Raw genomic sequence first — 18,444 nt, forward strand, 5'->3', positions numbered from 1 at the left:
GTCAGGGAGATGGAGGACAGAGCAGACAGGAGACTGAAGCAGAAGGCAGAGGGTAGCTGGCTTGGGGAAGCCCTTACCCAGGGGTCCGCAAACTTTTCCTGAAAAGGGCCAGATAGGAAATGCTTCAGGCACTACGGGTCAGGAGGTCACTGTCACCACCACTCAGCTCCACTCTGCAGCTTGAAAGCTGCCCTAGACAATATGTAAATGAACGAGCAGGGCCGTGTTCCAATACAACTTTATTTATCAACATGGAAATTTATGTTTTATATAATTTTTACATGTTATGAAATAATATTCTTTTGTGCTTCTTTATGAACCATTTAAATATAATGCCATTCTGGCTGGGCGCAGTGGCTCACGCCTGGAATCCCAGCACTTTGGGAGGCCAAGGCGGGCGAATCACAAGGTTAGGAGTTTGAGACCAGCCTGGCCAATATGTTGAAACCCCGTCTCTACTAAAAATACAAAAATTAGCCAGGCATGATGGTAGGCGCCTGTAGTCCCAGCTGCTCGGGAGGCTGAGGCAGGAGAATTGCTTGAACCCGGGAGGTGGAGGTTGCAGTGAGCCAAGATCACGCCACTGCACTCCAGCCTGGGTGACAGAGTAAGACTCCATCTCAAAAAAAAAAAAAAAAAAAAAAGTAATGCCATTACCTCTAAAAGTAATGGCATTACTTTTGAGCGTCATCTTTGTCATGCTCTGTCAGCAGGTAGAGGGGCCAGACAAGTCTAAGAGGCAGCTCCGGGCATCTCCGAGCATTGACTTGCGGACGTTCCCCAGCCCTGGAGCTCCATCCAGGCTGGGAAGAGGGAGGACCTGGAGATTTTCATGAGTGTCCCAGCAGTGAGAATGGACTCTTGCCGGGCAGGCAGACACAGCAAGGCTCTCCTGGGTGCTGGGGGAAACTGAAGCTGTCAGTGTCAGCTCCGAAAGCTCTTTGGAGAGGCTTCCCAAGGTGGGATGCATGTGGACCAGGCTCCAAGTATCGTCAGAACTACTGGAAGATTGTTTTCAAGATAATCTGGAACAGGAAGAGAAGGCACAAAAGCCCCAGAATCAGAGCAGCTCTTTGCAGGAATTTGATTAAGGAAATGAGACAGGGCTGGATGCAGTGGCTCACGTCTGCAACCCCAACCCTTCGGGAGGCTGAGGTGGGAAGATCACTTGAACTCAGAAGTTGAAGACAGTCTGGTTAGAAGTATAATATGCTGAGATGAAGGAAGAAGAAGAAGGGGGGAGGAGGGGGAGGAGGAGAAGAAAGAAGATGAAGGAGGAAGGAGGAAGAAGAAGAAGGAAGACGACGACGACCAGCCTGGGGAACATAGAGAGACCCCATCTCTACAAAAACATTGAATAATTAGCAGGGCACAGTGGCACGCCTTTGTAGTCCCAGCTACTCAAGAGGCTGGGGCAGGATAACCACTTGAGCCCAGGAGGCAGCAGAGAGCTAAGATTTTGCCACTGTACTCCAGCCTGGGTGCAAGAGAGGAGACCCTGTCTCTAAAGAAAAAAAAAAAAGAAAGAAACGAGATGGTCTTTCTTAGGTTCTTTCTTTCCTAGGTTCTCAGGTCTCTTTTTTTTTTTTTTTTGAGACGGAGTCTTACTCTGTCGCTCAGGCCGGAGTGCAGTGGTGCAATCTTGGCTCACTGCAATCTCTGCCTCCTGGGTTCAAGCAATTCTCATGCCTCAGCCTCCTGAGTAGCTGGGATTACAGGCACGTACCATCACATCTGGCTAATTTTTTTTGTATTTTTAGTAGAGACGGAGTTTCTCCATGTTGGCCAGGCTGGTCTCGAACTCCTGGTTTGCGCATCTATGGGGCTGCGACAGGACCTGTGCTGTCTACCATGAAAGGGCTGCCAGGGATGAGGCCCCACCTGGGTGAGCACGTTGTCCTTCTGGGTCAGATTCTCAACGATTTCAAAGTGGTCCACATCGTGGAGCTCTTCAAATGAGGCTTTCCACTCTCCTTGACACAGGTTCTGGGCAGGGGAGACATGGGAAGAGGGGCCTGAGCAGTGGGAAGAGAGGCGGGGCAGGACATGGGGCCATGCCTGGCACAGATCAGGGTTCACTCAGTACGTGTTAAATAAATGATGGAGGGTCTTGTCCACTTGGGTAAAAGAAAGAGGAAAATAATGAGCCCACATGACCCTCGACCTCTGGCCACAAACCTGCACTGGGAGTACCTGGTAAAACTCCCAGGACTGTCGGTGGAATTCGGGGGAGTCGAACTGGCCCACGACCACCAGCACACAGCAGGTGGGGTCCACCGGCTGTGCCTGGGCCACCTTCAGCTGGGGGCTATTCCTCTGAGCGTCCTCCCTGGGGTGGGGAGTGGACAGGGGTCAGGACAGAGAGGAGCCAGGCTCCTGGTGAGCCAGGGGAGGTGGTGGCCAAGTAACTCACAGGGTCAGCTGGAGAGCAACGTTCTGTGAAGTATACACGATGGGCTCCAGGTCAAAGACCCCACTCACCAGGAAAAAGCCTGTGAAGGTACAGAATTGTCACAGGGCCAGGTTCCAGGCGGAGCAAGGCAGGGCCAGCCCACCCCCACTGCCAGAGGGGCAGGACCAGGGGAAGGGGCACAGAGGAAGCAGAGAAGGCCTTGCTCAGAGGGCTCGAAGCCCTGCGGTCAAGCCACTCACGGCCATGAGGATTTCAAGCAGTTGGCCCAAACCCCAAGGCTCATGGGGAGATGAAGGTTGCCCAGCCAGGTTGTAGCTCCCATGGAAACCTCTGAGGTTGGGCGTGACCCCATGCTTGGTCCAGTCGGCCAGGAGCATCATGGCGGCCAGGTGGGCCCCGGCTGAGTGTCCACACAGGTAAATTCCCCTGGGAGGGGTCAGAGCAGAGAGCTGGATTTGCACGCAGTTTCCTCACAACATCAGGCCCCCTTCGAAGAGTCCCAATTTGCTTTCTGCTCCACAGGCCAGAGGGGCAGCTTGGCTGTGTCCTAGGTACTGATTGCACTGTCCTCCCACCCAGTGAGGTCCAACAGGAAGAAAATGTACCGGCAACACCCACTTGTTGCTTGGATACCGCTTCTGGACAAACGCAACGCTGCGGGTCACCTGGTCTACCATGTGGTCCAGGGTGCCTGCACAGAGAGCATGAGCTGGGTCAGGGACGCGCTTCCTCCTAAAGCCCACCGGCCCTTGGACCTGCAGCAACCACTCCTATTACCTTTGGGGGCGATGTCGTAAGCCACTATTACCACGGCCACTCCCTGTGCCGTCAGCGGGTCGACCATGAAGGCAGACTCATCCTTACTGCAGAGAGACACACAGATGTGACAGCTGGAGGCAGCCTGGCCACTACGCTGCTTCCTGTGTCCTGGACACACCACTTGCCAGATGTCCTGTCCACGCACAGCATCACCCCTTTCTGGTCCCATGTGAGAGAGTGAAGCGGACAGGCTCTCTCCCTGCCACATCACATGCTAGCTACGGGACTTTGGGGGAACTTCATGTAACTTTTTGTTTTCTAAGCGATAGGGCCTCGCTCTGTCGCCCAGGCTGGAGTGCAATGGTGCGATCATGGTTCACTGTAGCCTCGACCTCCTGGGCTCAAGCGATCCTCCTGCCTCAGCCTCCCAAGCAGGAGTATAGGTGTGCACCACTATGCCCAGCAAATTTATTTTTTCTTTTGTAGAGATGGGGGTCTTGCTATGTTGACCAGGCTGGTTTCTAACTCAATCCTCCTGCCTCAGCCTCCCAATGTGTGGGATTATAGGTGTGAGCCACTGTGCAAGGCAATTTGTGTAACTTCTAAGCCTGGTTTCCTCATTTGTAAAATAGAGGCAATTATGTTCCCTCTCTTAGGGAACTGTTTTTGAGAATTAAAGACTAGCAGTGTAGAGAGTTTTGTGTGCAATAAATGTAAGCTTTTTTCTTTTTTGAGACAGAGTCTCGCTCTGTCACTCTGGGTGGAGTGCAGTGGCATGATCTTAGCTCACTGCAACCTCCGCCTCCTGGGTTCAAGTGATTCTCCTGCATTAGCCTCCCGAGTAGCTGGGATTACAGGCACACACCACCACGTCCAGCTAGTTTTTGTATTTTTAGTAGAGACAGGGTTTCACCACATTGGCCAGGCTGGTCTCGAACTCCTGACCTCAAGTGATCCGTCCGCCTTGCCCTTCCAAAGTGTTGGGATTACAGGCGTGAGCCACCGTACCTGGCCATTAAATGTAAGCTATTAACATGAACATGCTTGAAGGCAACTCTGTAGGAAGACCCTAGGGAACAGCAATGTCTGCCAAGATCCCAAATTCCCAAATACCCACTGCTTAGCTTACAGTGACCAACTGTCCCATTTTACCTGGGACTCTCATTTTTTTTTCCTTAAGTACTGAAAACCCCATGTCCTGGGAAACCCCTCCTCAGTCCTAAGCAAACTGGGACAGTGGTTGGTCACTCTGGCTTTTCCCTTGATTCAAGAGGAGGCTGAACATGCTTCTCACTGGGTGTAGTGGGTTGAACTGTGTCCCCCCAAAAGATATGTCCAAATCCTAACCCCAGAACCTGTGACTATGACCTTATAAAAAAAAAAAAAAAAAGGAGGCTGGTGTGGTGGCTCACACCTGTAATCCCAGAACTTTGAGAGGTCAAGGCAGGAGGATCACTTGAGCTCAGGAGTTCAACACCAGCTTGGCCAACATGGTGAAACACTGTGTCTACTAAAAATACAAAAATTAGCTGGGTGTGGTGGCGTGCACCTGTAATCCCAGCTACTTGGGAGGCTGAGGCAGAAGAATTGCTTGAGCCCGGGAGGCAGAAGTTGCAGTGAGCTGAGGTCGCGCTACTGTGTTCCAGTCTGAGTTAGAGCGAGACTCTGTCTCAAAAAAAAAGAGAGGAAGATTTGAGACCCAGGAACACCAGGATCACATGTGAATGGAGGCAGAGGCTGGAGCTATGCAGACACAAGCTAAGGGCTGTCTGAGGCCACCAGAAGCTGGAGAGGCAGGAAGGACCCTCCCTAGGAACCCTGCCCACATTTGACTTGAGACTTCCGCTCTCCAGCACTGTGAGACACAGCCCTGCAAGGAGTGCCCAGCTTGTGGCAGTTTGGTTGCGGCAGCCCTGGAGGAGGAGTCCCCCAGGGAAAGTGGAATCTCTCTTGCAGTCCACCATCCACATCCCCCGACTCACCTTCCGCTCTGCCAGTATCCTCCGTGAAAGAACAGGAAGAAAGGCAAGGCTGCAAAACCAAGCACAGGGCGTGTGAGCGAGGCCCGCCCTGCTGAGCTCTGCCACTGGACCCCCAAGCCCCGGGACCCCCAGCCCCTTCACCGACAATCTTCAGCCGACTCGTCGGGGAAGTAAATGTCCACTTTCTCCCCTTCGCCGTCTCCATAGGGGACATGCAGCAGGCTCTTCCTAGTGGCCCGGGCCCTCGTGGTGGCTGTCTCAGAAATGGACAAGTCGCTGTCAGCACAAGCTCAGGTGGTAGAAATTTTTCTTTTTTTTGAGACGAAGTCTCACTCTGTTGCCCAAGCTGGAGTGCAGTGGCGCGATCTCAGCTCACTGCAATCTCCACCTCCCCGGTTCAAGCGATTCTCCTGCCTCAGCCTCCCAAGTAGCTGGGACTACAGGCACACGCCACTATGCCCAGCTAATTTTTTTGTATATATATATATATTTTTTAGTAGAGACAGGGTTGTTGGCCAGGCTGGTCTTGAACTCCTGACCTCGTGATCCACCCACCTTGGCCTCCCAAAGTGCTGGGATTACAGGCGTGAGCCACTGTGCCCAGCCAGGTGGCGGCAATTTCTATTTCAGCTCAGGTAGAAACATTCCAGCTGAAAGCTCCCTTAAGTTGGCATGTTGAGCTTCAGCTCTGAGCACCTCCCATTGAAAGAGGACTGCCAGGCTGGGCGCTGCGGCTCACGCCTATAATCCCAGCACTTTGGGAGGCTGAGGCGGGTGGATCACGAGGTCAGGAAATCGAGACCATCCTGGCTAACATGGTGAAACCCTGTCTCTACTAAAAATACAAAAAATTAGCCGGGCGTGGTGGCAGGTGCCTGTAGTCCCAGCTACTCAGGAGGCTGAGGCAGGAGAATGGCGTGAATCCGGGAGGTGGAGCTTGCAGTGAGCTGAGATCGCGCCACTGCACTCTAGCCTGGGGGACAGAGCGAGACGCCAACTCAAAAAAAAAAGACTGCCAGTCCTGACGTCTGTCAACAAGTGAACTGTGGTTCTGCAAGGACCCTTTTCAGCGCGACTTTACTACACACTTATTATGTGTGCTATACTTTTTTGTTTTAAAGGACAGGGTCTCACTATATTGCCCAGGCTGGAGTACAGTGGCTATTCACAGGTGCAATCAAAGCATACTACAGCCTCAAACTCCCGGCGCCAAGCAATCCTCCAGCCTCAACCTCCCGAGTAGCTGGGATTATGGGCACGTGCCACCACACCTGGCTGATTTTTGTATTTTTAGTAGAGACGGGGTTTCACTGTATTGGCGAGGCTGGTCTCGAGCTCAACCTCAGATGATCCATCCACCTCGGCCTCCCAAAGTGCTGGGATTACAGGCGTGAGCCACTGTGCCTGGCCTCTTGCTTTATTTTTTATCCTAGCATTCATCGTTTTTTTTTTTTGTTTGTTTGTTTGTTTTTTGCGACGGAGTCTTGCTCTGTCACCCAGGCTGGAATGCAGTGGTGCCATCTTGGCTCACTGCAACTTCTGCCTCCTGGGTTCCAGCAATTCTCGTGCCTTAGCCTATATTTTCTAAAAATTAAAAAAAAAGTTATCTGGACGTGGCGGTGGACACCTATAATTCCGGCTACTCGGGAGGCTGAAGTGGGAGGATTACTTGAACCTGGGAGGCAGAAGCTTCAGTGAGCTGAGATTGCACCACTGCACTCCAGCTTGGGTGACAGAGCGAGATTCTGTCTCGAAAGAAAGGAAAGAAAGAGAGCATCCAGACCACTGGGAATGATCAGTCAGTAAACCCTGCCTCCCCTCCCACCGCAGCAACGCACTCCTAGTATTCACAGCTAGGACACTGCGCTCTTGGGAGAAGGAACCTGGTCTAGTCATCTTTGCAGGAACTCCCTGTTTTGCTGAAAATAAATATTGCGTTTGTTTACCAGGGCAGCTGTAACAAAGTACTGCAAATTGAGTGTCTCACAGCAGTAGAACGTGATTCTCTCACAGTTCTAGAGGCCAGAAGTCTGAAATTAAGGTATGGACACTGCCACACTCTGCCAATGCCTCTTTTGCCTCCTGCAGCTCCTGGTGGCCCCAGGCGTTCCAAGGCCTGGGGCTACGTCACTCCAGTCACCTCTGCCTCTTCCTGTCTCTGCCTCCGTCTTCACGTGGTCCCCTCCCTGTGTGTCCCTCCCTCTTCTGTCTCTTAGCAGGATACCAGTCAATGGCATTTAGGGCCCACCCTAACCCAGAATGACTTGACTTTAGCTAATAGCACCTACAAAGATGGTCTTTCCAAATAAGGAAATACCAGCCGGGAACCTGTAATCCCAGCTGATTACAGGGAGGCTGAGGCGGGCAGATCACTTGAGGTCAGGAGTTGAGACCATCCTGGCCAACATGGTAAAACCCTGTCTCTACTAAAAATACAAAAATTATCTGGGCATGGTGGTGCGTGCCTGTAATCCCAGCTACTTGGGAGGCTGAGGCAGGACAATTGCTCGAACCCGGAGGCAGAGATTGCAGTGAGCTGAGATCACACCACTGCACTCCAGCCTGGGTGACAGAGCAAGACTCTGTATCAAACAAAACAAAACAAAACACACCAAATAAGGAAATACCTTCATAGGTTCCCAGGGTTAGGATTTGGACATATCTTTTTTTTTTTTTAATGTCGTGGTGGGGGTCACCTTTATTTGGCACTGCAGATGCTAAGTGTTTTACATAACACAGTTTTCAGAATTCTAGCTAGTCAGCAGAGACCTAAGGCCTCTGGGGGCCAGCCTGCAGGCCCATGCCCCACCTCTCCCATCCTGTCACCCCAAGGATCCAGACACCCCCTTCTCACAGCTGTGCTCAGGCACCATCAGGGGATCCTTGGGCTGCTGGGTTGATCTCCCCAAAAGAGGTGGAATCCAGTTCCCTGTAGAACCTGCATCTCAGAAAGGGCTCCATGTATTAACCTGCAACTTAGGATCCCTGTCCCTGGAGGCCCCCTGGTCCCCAACCTTGGTGGCCACAGTGGGCCTAGAGAAAAAAAAACCTGGCCGGGCACGGTGGCTCACACCTGTAATCCCAGCACTTTGGGAGGCCGAGGTGGGTGGACCACAAGGTCAGGCATTCGAGACCACCCTGGCCAATATGGTGAAACCCCATCTCTACTAAAAATACAAAAATTAGCCAGGCGTGGTGGCGCACACCTGTACTCTCAGCTACTCAGGAGGCTGAGGAAGGAGAATCGCTTGAACCGGGAAGCAGAGGTTGCAGCGAGCCGAGATTGCACCACTGCACTCCAGCCTGGGCAATAGAGCAAGACTGTCTCAAAAAAAAAAAAAAAGAAAAAGAAAAGAAAAAAAAACAACTGTGCTTCCCTTGGGTGGGTGATTCATTCTGCAACTCCAGAAGGGTAAAAACGGCAGAGGAAGAAAAAGCATGGGGCTGAGAGCTTGTACAAATTGCGTCTATGCCAGAATGCAGAACCATAAACCGGGCTGTCTCCACTTCAGCTGGATGGATTAAAGCTGAGGGAAATCAAAGGGAACTTGCCCATGTGCCAATCCAGGCAGGAAGCTGCCTTTGCAGAACGCCAGTGAGGTTGCAAAACCTGTTTTGCCAGCACCCACGTTACCAGCCACTTGCCCCTGCAGGGCTCCCTATGTACTGACAAGAAGCTATCTACGTACAGATGAGGAAACATCTCCAAGAAATACTAAGTGAAACTGGCAGGGTGGAACTGTGTGTACTACGGGGCCATTTGGATGAAAGGGAGGGGGAGTCTATATCCATATGAAGAACAGTGGCCACCTTGATGGGGGCCAGGGGAACTGGGCAGATGAAAGGGAAGAGGAGCGAGCATTTCACTGAAAAGCCTTGTGTGGTTTTGGGTTTTTTTTTTTTTTTTTTTTTTTTTTTTTGAGACAGAGTCTCGCTCTGTCGCCCAAGCTGGAGTCCACTGGTGCAATCTTGGCTCACTGCAACCTCCACCCCTGGGGTTCAAGTGATTCTCCTGTCTCCTCCTTCTGAGCAGCTGGGATTACAGGTGTGCGCCACCACAACTGTCTAATTTTTTTTTTTTTTTTTTGAAACAGAGCTTTGCTCTTGTCACCCCGGCTGGAGTGCAATGGCGCAATCTCTGCTCACTCCAACCTCTGTTTCCTGGGTTCAAGTGATCTGCAACCTCTGCTTCCTGGGTTCAAGCGATTCTCCTGCCGCAGCCTCCCAAGTAACTGGGATTACAGGCACGCACCACCATGCATGGCTAATTTTTTTTTTTTTTGTATTTGTAGTAGAGATGGGGTTTCACCATACTGGCCAGGTTGGTCTCGAACTCCTGACCTTGAGTGATATCCCCGCCTTGGGAATATTACTCTTGACCTCAAGTGATCCCACCGCCTTGGCCTCCCAAAGTGCTGGGATTACAGGGATGAGCCATCGAGCCCAGCCTGGGTTAGAAATAATTTCTAATGCTACCATCCTGGCTAACACGGTGAAACCCCGTCTCTATTCAAAAAATTAGCTGGGCATGGTTGTGGGCGCCTGTAGTACCAGCTACTTGGGTGGCTGAGGCAGGAGAATGGCGTGAACCCGGGAGGCGGAGCTTGCAGTGAGCCGAGATCTTGCCACTGCACTCCAGCCTGGGCGACAGAGCAAGACTCCATCTCAAAAACAAAAATAATAATAATAATAATAATTTCTAATGCTGTGCATGGTATTAAACACAGGACTGCAAGGCCGGGCATGGTGGCTCTTGCCTGTAATTCCAGCACTTTGGGAGGCGGGCAGATGACCTGAGGTCGGGAGTTCCAGACCAGCCTGACCAACATGGAGAAACCCCATCTCTACTAAAAATACAAAATTAGCTGGACGTGGTGGCGCATGCCTGTAATCCCAGCTACTTGGGAGGCCAAGGCAGGAGAACTGCTTGAACCCAGGAGGCAGAGGTTGCGGTGAGCTGAGATCGCGCCATTGCACTCCAGCCTGGGTAACAAGAGTGAAACTCCGCCAAAAAAAAGAAAAAAAACAGGACTGCAGGGCTGCACGCGGCAACTCATGCCTGTAGTCCCAGCACTTTGGGAGGTCGAGGCAGGCGGATCACCTGAGGCCAGGAGTTCGAGACCAGCCTGGCCAACATGGCGAAACCCAGTCTCTACTAAAAACACAAAAATTAGCCGGGCGTGGTGGTGCACATCTGCAATCCCAGCTATTCGGGAAGCTGAGGCACAAGAACTGCTTGAACCCAGGAGGTGGAGGTTGCAGTGAGATGAGATAGCACCACTGCCCTCCAGCCTGGGCAACAGAGTGAGACTCTCCCTGTCTCAAAAGAAAAAAAAAAAGAAAGAAACTGTCCCCTTTAAACACTCACTCCCCATTCCTCCCTCCCCTTGCCCCTAGCAACCACCATTCCATTTCTTGTCTTTATTAATTTGACTTCTCTAGGGACCTCATTTAAATGAAATCATACAGAATTTGAACTTTTGTATCTGGATAAAAAATATATACAGCATTTTGCTGACTGTAAAATGTATTCTTTTGGGCCGGGTGCGGTGGCTCACGCCTGTAATCCCAGCACTTTGGTAGGCTGAGGCAGGTGGATCACCTGAGGTCGGGAGTTTGAGACCAGCCTGACCAACATGGAGAAACCCCGTCTCTACTAAAAATAAAAAATCAGCCAGGCGTGGTGGCGCATGCCTGTAATCCCAGCTACTCAGGAGGCTGAGGCAGGAGAATCGCTTGAACCTGGGAGGTGGAGGTTGCGGTGAGCCGAGATCGCGCCATTGCACTCCAAGCCTGGACAACAAGAGCAAAACTCTGTCTTAAAAAAAAAAAAAAAAAAAGTATTTTTACTGAAGGTCACAGTAAAACTAATTTAAAAACTAGTGGTAAAGGAAATGGTTCTTAAACCCCCTCTCTGCCAGCCTCCTGCGCCCTGACCATACTCACACAGCGGTTAGACTTTGTTCTCCCTGAGCCCAGACGAGGGCGGCCAGGCCTTGATGGGGATGAGGCTGTCTACTCATTAAAAGCGAACATCCCTCATTGCAAGTTAACAGGCTGGCATTGTAAGGACGAATACAAATCAAAAATGAGAAAAAATATAATTCTCCCTGGTGCAAAGAAGGAAAAGTGTGGCTCACGCCTATAATCCCAGCACTTTGGGAGGCGAGCAGATCACTTGAGGCCAGGAGTCCCAGACCAACCTGGCGCACATGGTGAAACCCCGCCTCTACTAAAAATACAAAATTAGGTGGCGTGGTGGCGCGCACCTGTAAATTCCAGCTACTCGGGAGGCTGAAACACAAGAATGTGAGACACAAGAATGGCTTGAACCCAGGAGGCAGAGGTTGCAATGAGCCAAAGTCACGCCACCGCACTCCAGCCTGGGTGACAAAGCGAGGCCTTGTCTCAAAGAAAAAAAAAAAACCCAATACATAAAGAAATATGCAGCCTTGAACTCCAAGGCAGCAGTCATCCTCCCACTTCAGCCTCTCAAGTAGGTGGGACTGCAGGTGCACACTACCGCACCCTGCTAATTTTTAAATTTTTTTTTTGAGATGGAGTCTCGCTCTGTCGCCCAGGCTGGAGTGCAGTGGCGTGATCTCAGCTCACTGCAAGCTCCGCCTCCTGGGTTCAAGCCATTCTCCTGCCTCAGTCTCCAGAGTAGATGGGACTACAGGTGCCCACACCACGCCCAGCTAAGTTTTTGTATTTTTAGTAGAGACAGGGTTTCACCGTGTTAGCCAGGATGGTCTCGATCTCTTGACCTCGTGATCTGCCCACCTTAGCCCCGCAAAGTGCTGGGATTACAGGCGTGAGCTGCCACGCCCGGCCTTTAAATTTTTTGTAGAGGCAGGTTATTGCTATGTTGCCCAGGCTGGTCTCAAACTCCTGGCCTCAAAGGATCCTCGTGCTATGACCTCCCACAGTACTGGGATTACAGGCGTGTGTGACACTTCCTGGCCTCTTTTTTTTTTTCTTTTTAATCTTTTCCTTTTAATTTTCTTTCATTCATATGACTTGAAGTTTCAATAGTGCGTGCTTTTTACATCTGACATCCTTTCTCAATAGGGTCAGCTCTTTTTATCACTCAAGACAATTAAGACAGGCAAACAGGTTTGCTTACGGCTTTTTTTTTTTTTTTTTTTTGAGACAGAGTCTCGCTCTGTCGCCCAGGCTGGAGCGCAGTGGCACGATCTCGACTCACTGCAAGCTCCACCTCCCAGGTTCACACCATTCTCCTGCCTCAGCCTCCCCAGTAGCTGGGACTACAGGCGCCCGCCACCATGCCTGGCTAATTTTTTATATTTTTAGTAGAGACGGGGTTTCACCATGTTAGCCAGGATGGTCTCGATCTCCTGACCTCGTGATCCGCCCACCTCAGCCTCCCAAAGTGCTGGGATTACAGGCGTGAGCCACCGTGCCCGGCTGCTTACAGCTCTTGTATGTTTCACCACACTCATGTATTTATCGAGCAAATAGAGATGAATTTGGATCAGAGCTGAGCACAGCAAGGAACATGAAGAGCCCAGGAAACAGCTCCCCGCCAATCTATTGAGACAGGAGAATGGTGGAATTGCTAGAATACACTTCTAACAAGTCTGTTCCTCCTCCTGGGTTCTCTCTGTTTAGAAAATCACCAAGCCCAGGAGCCCAGGCATCTGCCTCTGAAAGGCTGTGTTGAGCCTGCTGCAACAGAGCTAATTTGCCAAGCATGGCTGGCTGCGTCCTCACCCACACTTCCTCCTCGGGGCCTGCTCCCCATCCCAGCACAGACGCATTACCAGGTGTTCAGATCGTGGTACAGCACTTTGCAGATACAGGGTAGAGATGGAAACGGACCTTAAGACTTCACTAGTTTACAGGTTCCCAAGTCCAGATTTCTTTAAAGAAAGAAAAGGTGAAAGTCCAGGCACGGTGGCTCATACCTGTAATCCCAGCACTTTGGGAGGCCGAGGCAGGTGGATGACCTGAGGTCGGGAGTTTGAGACCAGCCTAACCAACATGGAGAAACCCCATCTCTACTAAAAATACAAAATTAGCTGGGCTTGGTGGCACAGGCCTGTAATCCCAGCTACTCAGGAGGCTGAGGCAGAAGAATCGCTTGAACCTGGGAGGTGGAGGTTGCAGTGAGCCGAGATTGCACCTTTGCACTCCAGCCTGGGCAGCAAGAGCAAAACTCCGTCTCAAAAAAAAAAAAAAAAAAAAAAAAAAAAAAAAGTCCAGCCATGGTGGCTCACACCTGTAATCCTAGCACTTTGGGAGGCCGAGGAGGGCGAATCACCTGAGGTCAGGAGTTCAAGACCAGCCTGACCAACACGGAGAAACCCTATCTCTACTAAAAAAAAAAAAAAAAATACAAAACACTTAGCAGGGCGTGGTGGCGCATGCCTGTAATCCTAGCTACTCAGGAGGCTGAGGCAGGAGAAGCACTTGAACTCAGGAGGCGAAGTTAGCAGTGAGTCGAGATCATGCCATTGCACTCCAGCCTGGGCAACAAGAGCGAAACTCTGTCTCAAAAACAAAAAAAAGAAAGAAAGAAAAGGCGGCCAGGCACGATGGCTCATGCCTGTAATGCCAGCACTTTGGGAGGCCGAGGCAGCCAGATCACGAGGTCAAGAGATGGAGACCATCCTGGCCAACATGGTGAAACCCCATCTCTACTAAAAATACCAAAATTAGCTGGGTGTGGAGAGGTGCGCCTGTAGTCCCAGCTACTCAGGAAGCTGAGTCAGGAGAATCGCTTGAACCCGGGAAGCAGAGGTTGCAGTGAGCTGAGATCGCGCCACTGCACTCCAGCCTGGGCAACAGAGCAAGACTCAGTCTCAAAAAAAAAAAAAAGAGGCTTCATTGCTTTTTTTTTTTGAGACAGGGTCTCACTGTTACCCAGGCTGGCGTGCAATGATGTAATCTCAGCTCACTGCAACCTCTGCCTCCCAGGTTCAAGCAATTCTCATGCCTCAGGTTCCCAAGTAGCTGGAATTACAGGTGTCCAGCTAATTTTTGTATTTTTTTGTAGAGATAGGGTTTTGCCATGTTGGCCAGGCTGGTCTCGAACTCCTGGCCTCAAGTGATATACCTGCCTCGGCCTCCCAAAGTATTGCTTTTTAGGAATAGTGACCGCATTCCACATTCAGCAGCGGATGGGGAACGTTCCTCTGTTCACTTCACCTCCCTATACCAACCACAGCCCGCAGCCTTACGGGCCTGGGTATGGATGGCTGAGCAAGAAAGGCCAGGCATGGTCGACTGAGCCATGGACCTCCCCCAGACCTCTCCTGCCTCCAGCAGTCCCTACAGCAAGGGGTCCTGGGCACCTGCCCCTGAGCAGGGAGGTTTATAAAGTGCCTGGTGTTTGGGAAATGCCCCTCGAGGCCCAGGTGGTGCAGCACAGCCCCCCCAACCCCCAGCATTCTGAACCACTGCCACATGCTTAAGGCCACCCAATGCGGCCACGGAGAGGTCACACTAGTACCTTCAATTCCTATCTGTGAGTAGGTCCTCAAGGCTTCCTCTGCTCCCAGTCGGACAACCCATCGGCTGGGACAGTACTGATTCTCCAGCTCCTGCAGGGCACAAACATGAGGCTCCGTAAGACTTTCCTTCTCAACAGAGTGTGCCCCTCCCCCTCACCCATGCCCGGCTGCTCCTCTCTGCCTTAGAAGCCCTCTCCCCAGTATCCCAGGGCCTCCAAGATGCCCTCGGATCCATGGTCTAGAGGTATACAAGCGACCGCTGTGCCTTTAGCCAGCAGGCAGCCTTAAGGGGAGATGAGGTCCCCCAAACGAATTCAGTTAATGCCATCATGGGCACCACTCCCACAGCAGTTACGACCAGGGGAGGCCAGGTGGCCCGGTGGCTCACGCCTGTAATCCCAGCACTTTGGGAGCCTGAGGCAGGTGGATCACTTGAAGTCAGAAGTTTGAGACCAGCCTGGCCAACATGGCAAAACCCCGTCTCTACTGAAAATACAAAAATTAGCCGAGCGTGGTGGTGTGCACCTGTAATCCCAGCTACTTGGGAGGCTGAGGCAGGAGAATTGCTTAAGCCTGGGAGGCGGAGATTGCAGTGAGCCGAGATCGCACTACTGCACTCCAGCCTAGTGACACAGCAAGACTCTACCTCAAAAAAATTAAAAAAGGAGGAGCTGATCTGCGCTGAGAGGGTGCGATTCTGACCACAGGAGGTCACTGCACAGTCAAAGGCACAGAGGTGAGGAGGAAGGAATGAAAGGTCAGTTTGCAAATGCTGGCAGGCCCTATGGCTGACGCACAGAGGTGAGGCTGGGAGGCTGGGCTGGAGGAGGAGGGGCAGTGAATGTCGAGCTACCACCTTCACACTTTATGCAGAAAGTAACAAGGAACTATTCTGAGGCAGTTTGGAGAATTAAAAAAAGAAAAAAAAAAAACAGAGGCCGGGTGCGGTGGCTCACGCCTGTAATCCCAGCACTTTGGGAGGCCGAGGCGGGATCACGAGGTCAGGAGTTCAAGATCAGCCTGACCAACGTGATGAAACCCCATCTCTACTAAAAATACAAAAATTAACCAGGCGTGGTGATGCGCGCCTGTAATCCCAGCTACTCAGGAGGCTGAGGCAGGAGAATAGCTTGAACCAGGGAGGCAGAGGTTGCAGTGAGCCAGGATCGTGCTACTGCACTCCAGCCTGGGCGACAGAGTGAGACCCTGTCTCAAAAAAAAAACAAAAAAAAAAAACCAACAGAAAATGCTGGACACGGTGGCTCTCACCTGTAATCCCAGCACTTTGGGAGGCCAAGATAGGCGGATCACTTGACTCCAGGAGTTCCAGACCAGTCTGGGCAATATGGCGAAACACTATCTCTACGAAAAATATGAAAAATCAACCGGGCATGGTGGTGGACACCTGTAGTCCTAGCTATTCGGGAGGCTAAGGCAGGAGAATCGCTTGAGCCCAGGAAGCAGAGATTGTAGTGGGCCAAGATTGCGCCATTGCACTCCAGCCTGAGAGAAAGAGCAAAACCCTGTTTCAAAAAAAAAAAAAACACCGGGCGTGGTGGCTCACACCTGTAATCCCAGCACTTTGGGAGGCCGAGGAGGGTGAATCACCTGAGGTCAGGAGTTCGAGACCATCCTGGCCAACATGGTGAAACCCCATCTCTACTAAAAATACAAAAATTAGCTGGGCATGGTGGCGGGCGCCTGTAATCTCAGCTACTCGGGAGGCTGAGGCAGGAGAATTGCTGGAACTCGGGAGGTGGAGGTTGCAGCGAGCTGAGATCCCACCATTGCACTCTAGCCTGGGTGACAACAGCGAGACTCCATCTCAAAAAAAAAAAAAAAAAAGAGTAACAAGGAACCAGATTTTGAAGAAAGGGCTCAAAACCATCATGAGAAATGGGAAGTCAGGGCGGCCTCATGGAAAGGCCTGAGGTCAAATGCCATCTGACCTCCCTCACTTACTGTTTTATCCTGAACAAGTTACTTAGTCTCTGGGATTCAGTTTCCTGACTGGTAGAAGGTATCTATCCAGGCCCAGCACAGTGGCTCACACCTGTAATCTCAGCACTTTGGGAGGCCGAGGCGGGTGGATCACTTGAGGCCAGGAGTTCAAGACCAGTCTGTCCAACATGGCGAAACCCCATCTCTATTAAAAATACAAAAATTGGCCAGGTGCAGTGGCTCATGCCTGTAATCCCAGCACTTTGGGAGGCCAAGGCGGGCGGATCATGAGGTCAGGAGATGGAGACCATCCTGGCTAACACAGTGAAACCCCATCTCTACTAAAAATACAAAAAAATTAGCTGGGCATGGTTGCGGGTGCCTGTAGTCCCAGCTACTCGGGAGGCTGAGGCCGGAGAATGGCATGAACCCTGGAAGAAGAGGTTGTAGTGAGCCCAGATCGCGCCACTGCACTCCAGCCTGGGCAACAGAGCGAGACTCCGTCTCAAAAAAAAGAAAAAAAAAAATTAGCCAGGCACGTAGTACCAGCTACAGTGCGCCTATAATCCCAGCCACTCGGGAGGTTGAGGCAGGAGAATCACTTGAACCCGGGAGGTAGAGGTTGCAGTGAGCTGAGATCATGCCGCTGCACTCCAGCCTGGGTGACTGAGCAAGACTGTGTCTCAAAAAAAGAAGGCATGTATCCAAATCACAAGGTTAAAAGAGATAAAGCATGCGAGTAAAATAAAGCAAGCCACTCAGTGTGGGTTGCTTCTTCCTCCCAGTGAAGGAGCTCTTTGTCAGAGGTCCTTGGATCTGTCCAATCTGTACCTGGAAAGGTTATTACCTGTAGAATCCTTACAGCCACACCTGGCACACTCTGTGATCACTACCACCATCTTTGTTGCTATTATTTATGATCATGATTATACAATGGGTTTCTTTTCTTTCTTTTTTTTTTTTGAGCCACCGCACCCGGCCTGTATGTTTCTAACCTTCACAACAACCCCAATGTAAATACCAGCTGTTCTGAATCCTTCAGCCTGTGCCACATAAGCACAGACCCAAAAACATTGTGTAACCTCAGATCAAGGTCCAGAACTTTGGCCCCTAACCTCCTGCGGGTCTATGGATTTTTTTTTTTTTTTTTTTTTTTTTTTGAGACTAAGTCTTGGTCTATCACCCAGGCTTCCAGGCTGGAGTACAATGGCATGATCTCGGCTCACTGCAACCTCCACCTCCTGGGTTCAAGCGATTCTCCTGTCTCAGCCTCCCCAGTAGCTGGGATTACAGAGGTACATCACCACGCCCGGCTAATTTTTGTATTTTTAGTAGAAACGGGGTTTCACCATGTTGGCCAGGCTGGTCTCGAACTCCTGACCTCGTGATCCGCCAAAAGTGCTAGGATTACAGGTGTGAGCCACCACGCCTGGCAGGGTCTACGGATATTATTAGCATAGTCAGGACTTCAATTTTCTTTATCCTGAAAACCAGGTTAACAAAAATCCTTAGGAGAAGGTAAAATACACCATGGTGCTCAAGCACTGGGGACCTGGCACGCACTAGGCGCTCTGCATGCCCACAGGAGTGCTCTAGACGGCTTCTAAGCTTCCTTCTTGGAATTCCAATCTAATAAATGAGCTAACTCCGCCCCAGCCCCTTAGTCCCTCCCTGCAATCCGCCTACCTCTGCAGACATCTTCTTCCAAGGAACCTTGCTTGGGAAACCCACACCAGACACATCCATCATGGCGTCTACAGCCGGATGGGCGTGCGTCCCTCTGTTTATATGGCCAGAGCCCCGCCTCGCTCCGCCCCTTTAAACTTGGTGGGCGGACCGAGGCGGGGCTCAGACCAGGCCCCACCCCGATAAG

General features: G+C 51.3%; 1 protein-coding gene across 10 annotated transcripts; it reads right to left on the bottom strand.

The window, feature by feature from the left end:
* Positions 1–221: 221 nt before the first annotated feature.
* Positions 222–18,340, bottom strand: AFMID (arylformamidase). 10 transcript variants are annotated; one of them, XM_019028398.4, is made up of 11 exons: positions 18,258–18,340; positions 14,630–14,720; positions 5,300–5,407; positions 5,155–5,203; positions 3,191–3,276; positions 3,032–3,104; positions 2,742–2,839; positions 2,414–2,492; positions 2,194–2,329; positions 1,882–1,986; positions 654–1,025 (listed from the first exon to the last, which is right to left on the bottom strand). In XM_019028398.4, exons 1-11 carry the CDS (start codon positions 18,318–18,320, stop codon positions 999–1,001), a joined length of 915 nt encoding a protein of 304 aa, XP_018883943.4. In that variant the 5' UTR covers positions 18,321–18,340; the 3' UTR covers positions 654–998. The 10 variants fall into 10 exon arrangements, with proteins under 10 accessions (XP_055244765.1, XP_018883943.4, XP_018883942.4 ...); XM_019028397.4 differs by having other exon boundaries at positions 2,179–2,329; XM_019028399.4 differs by lacking the exon at positions 5,300–5,407 and having other exon boundaries at positions 2,179–2,329.
* Positions 18,341–18,444: the final 104 nt, after the last annotated feature.

Source organism: Gorilla gorilla, chromosome 4, assembly GCF_029281585.2.
Source record: "Gorilla gorilla gorilla isolate KB3781 chromosome 4, NHGRI_mGorGor1-v2.1_pri, whole genome shotgun sequence".
In the NCBI taxonomy this organism is placed as follows: domain Eukaryota; kingdom Metazoa; phylum Chordata; class Mammalia; order Primates; family Hominidae; genus Gorilla; species Gorilla gorilla.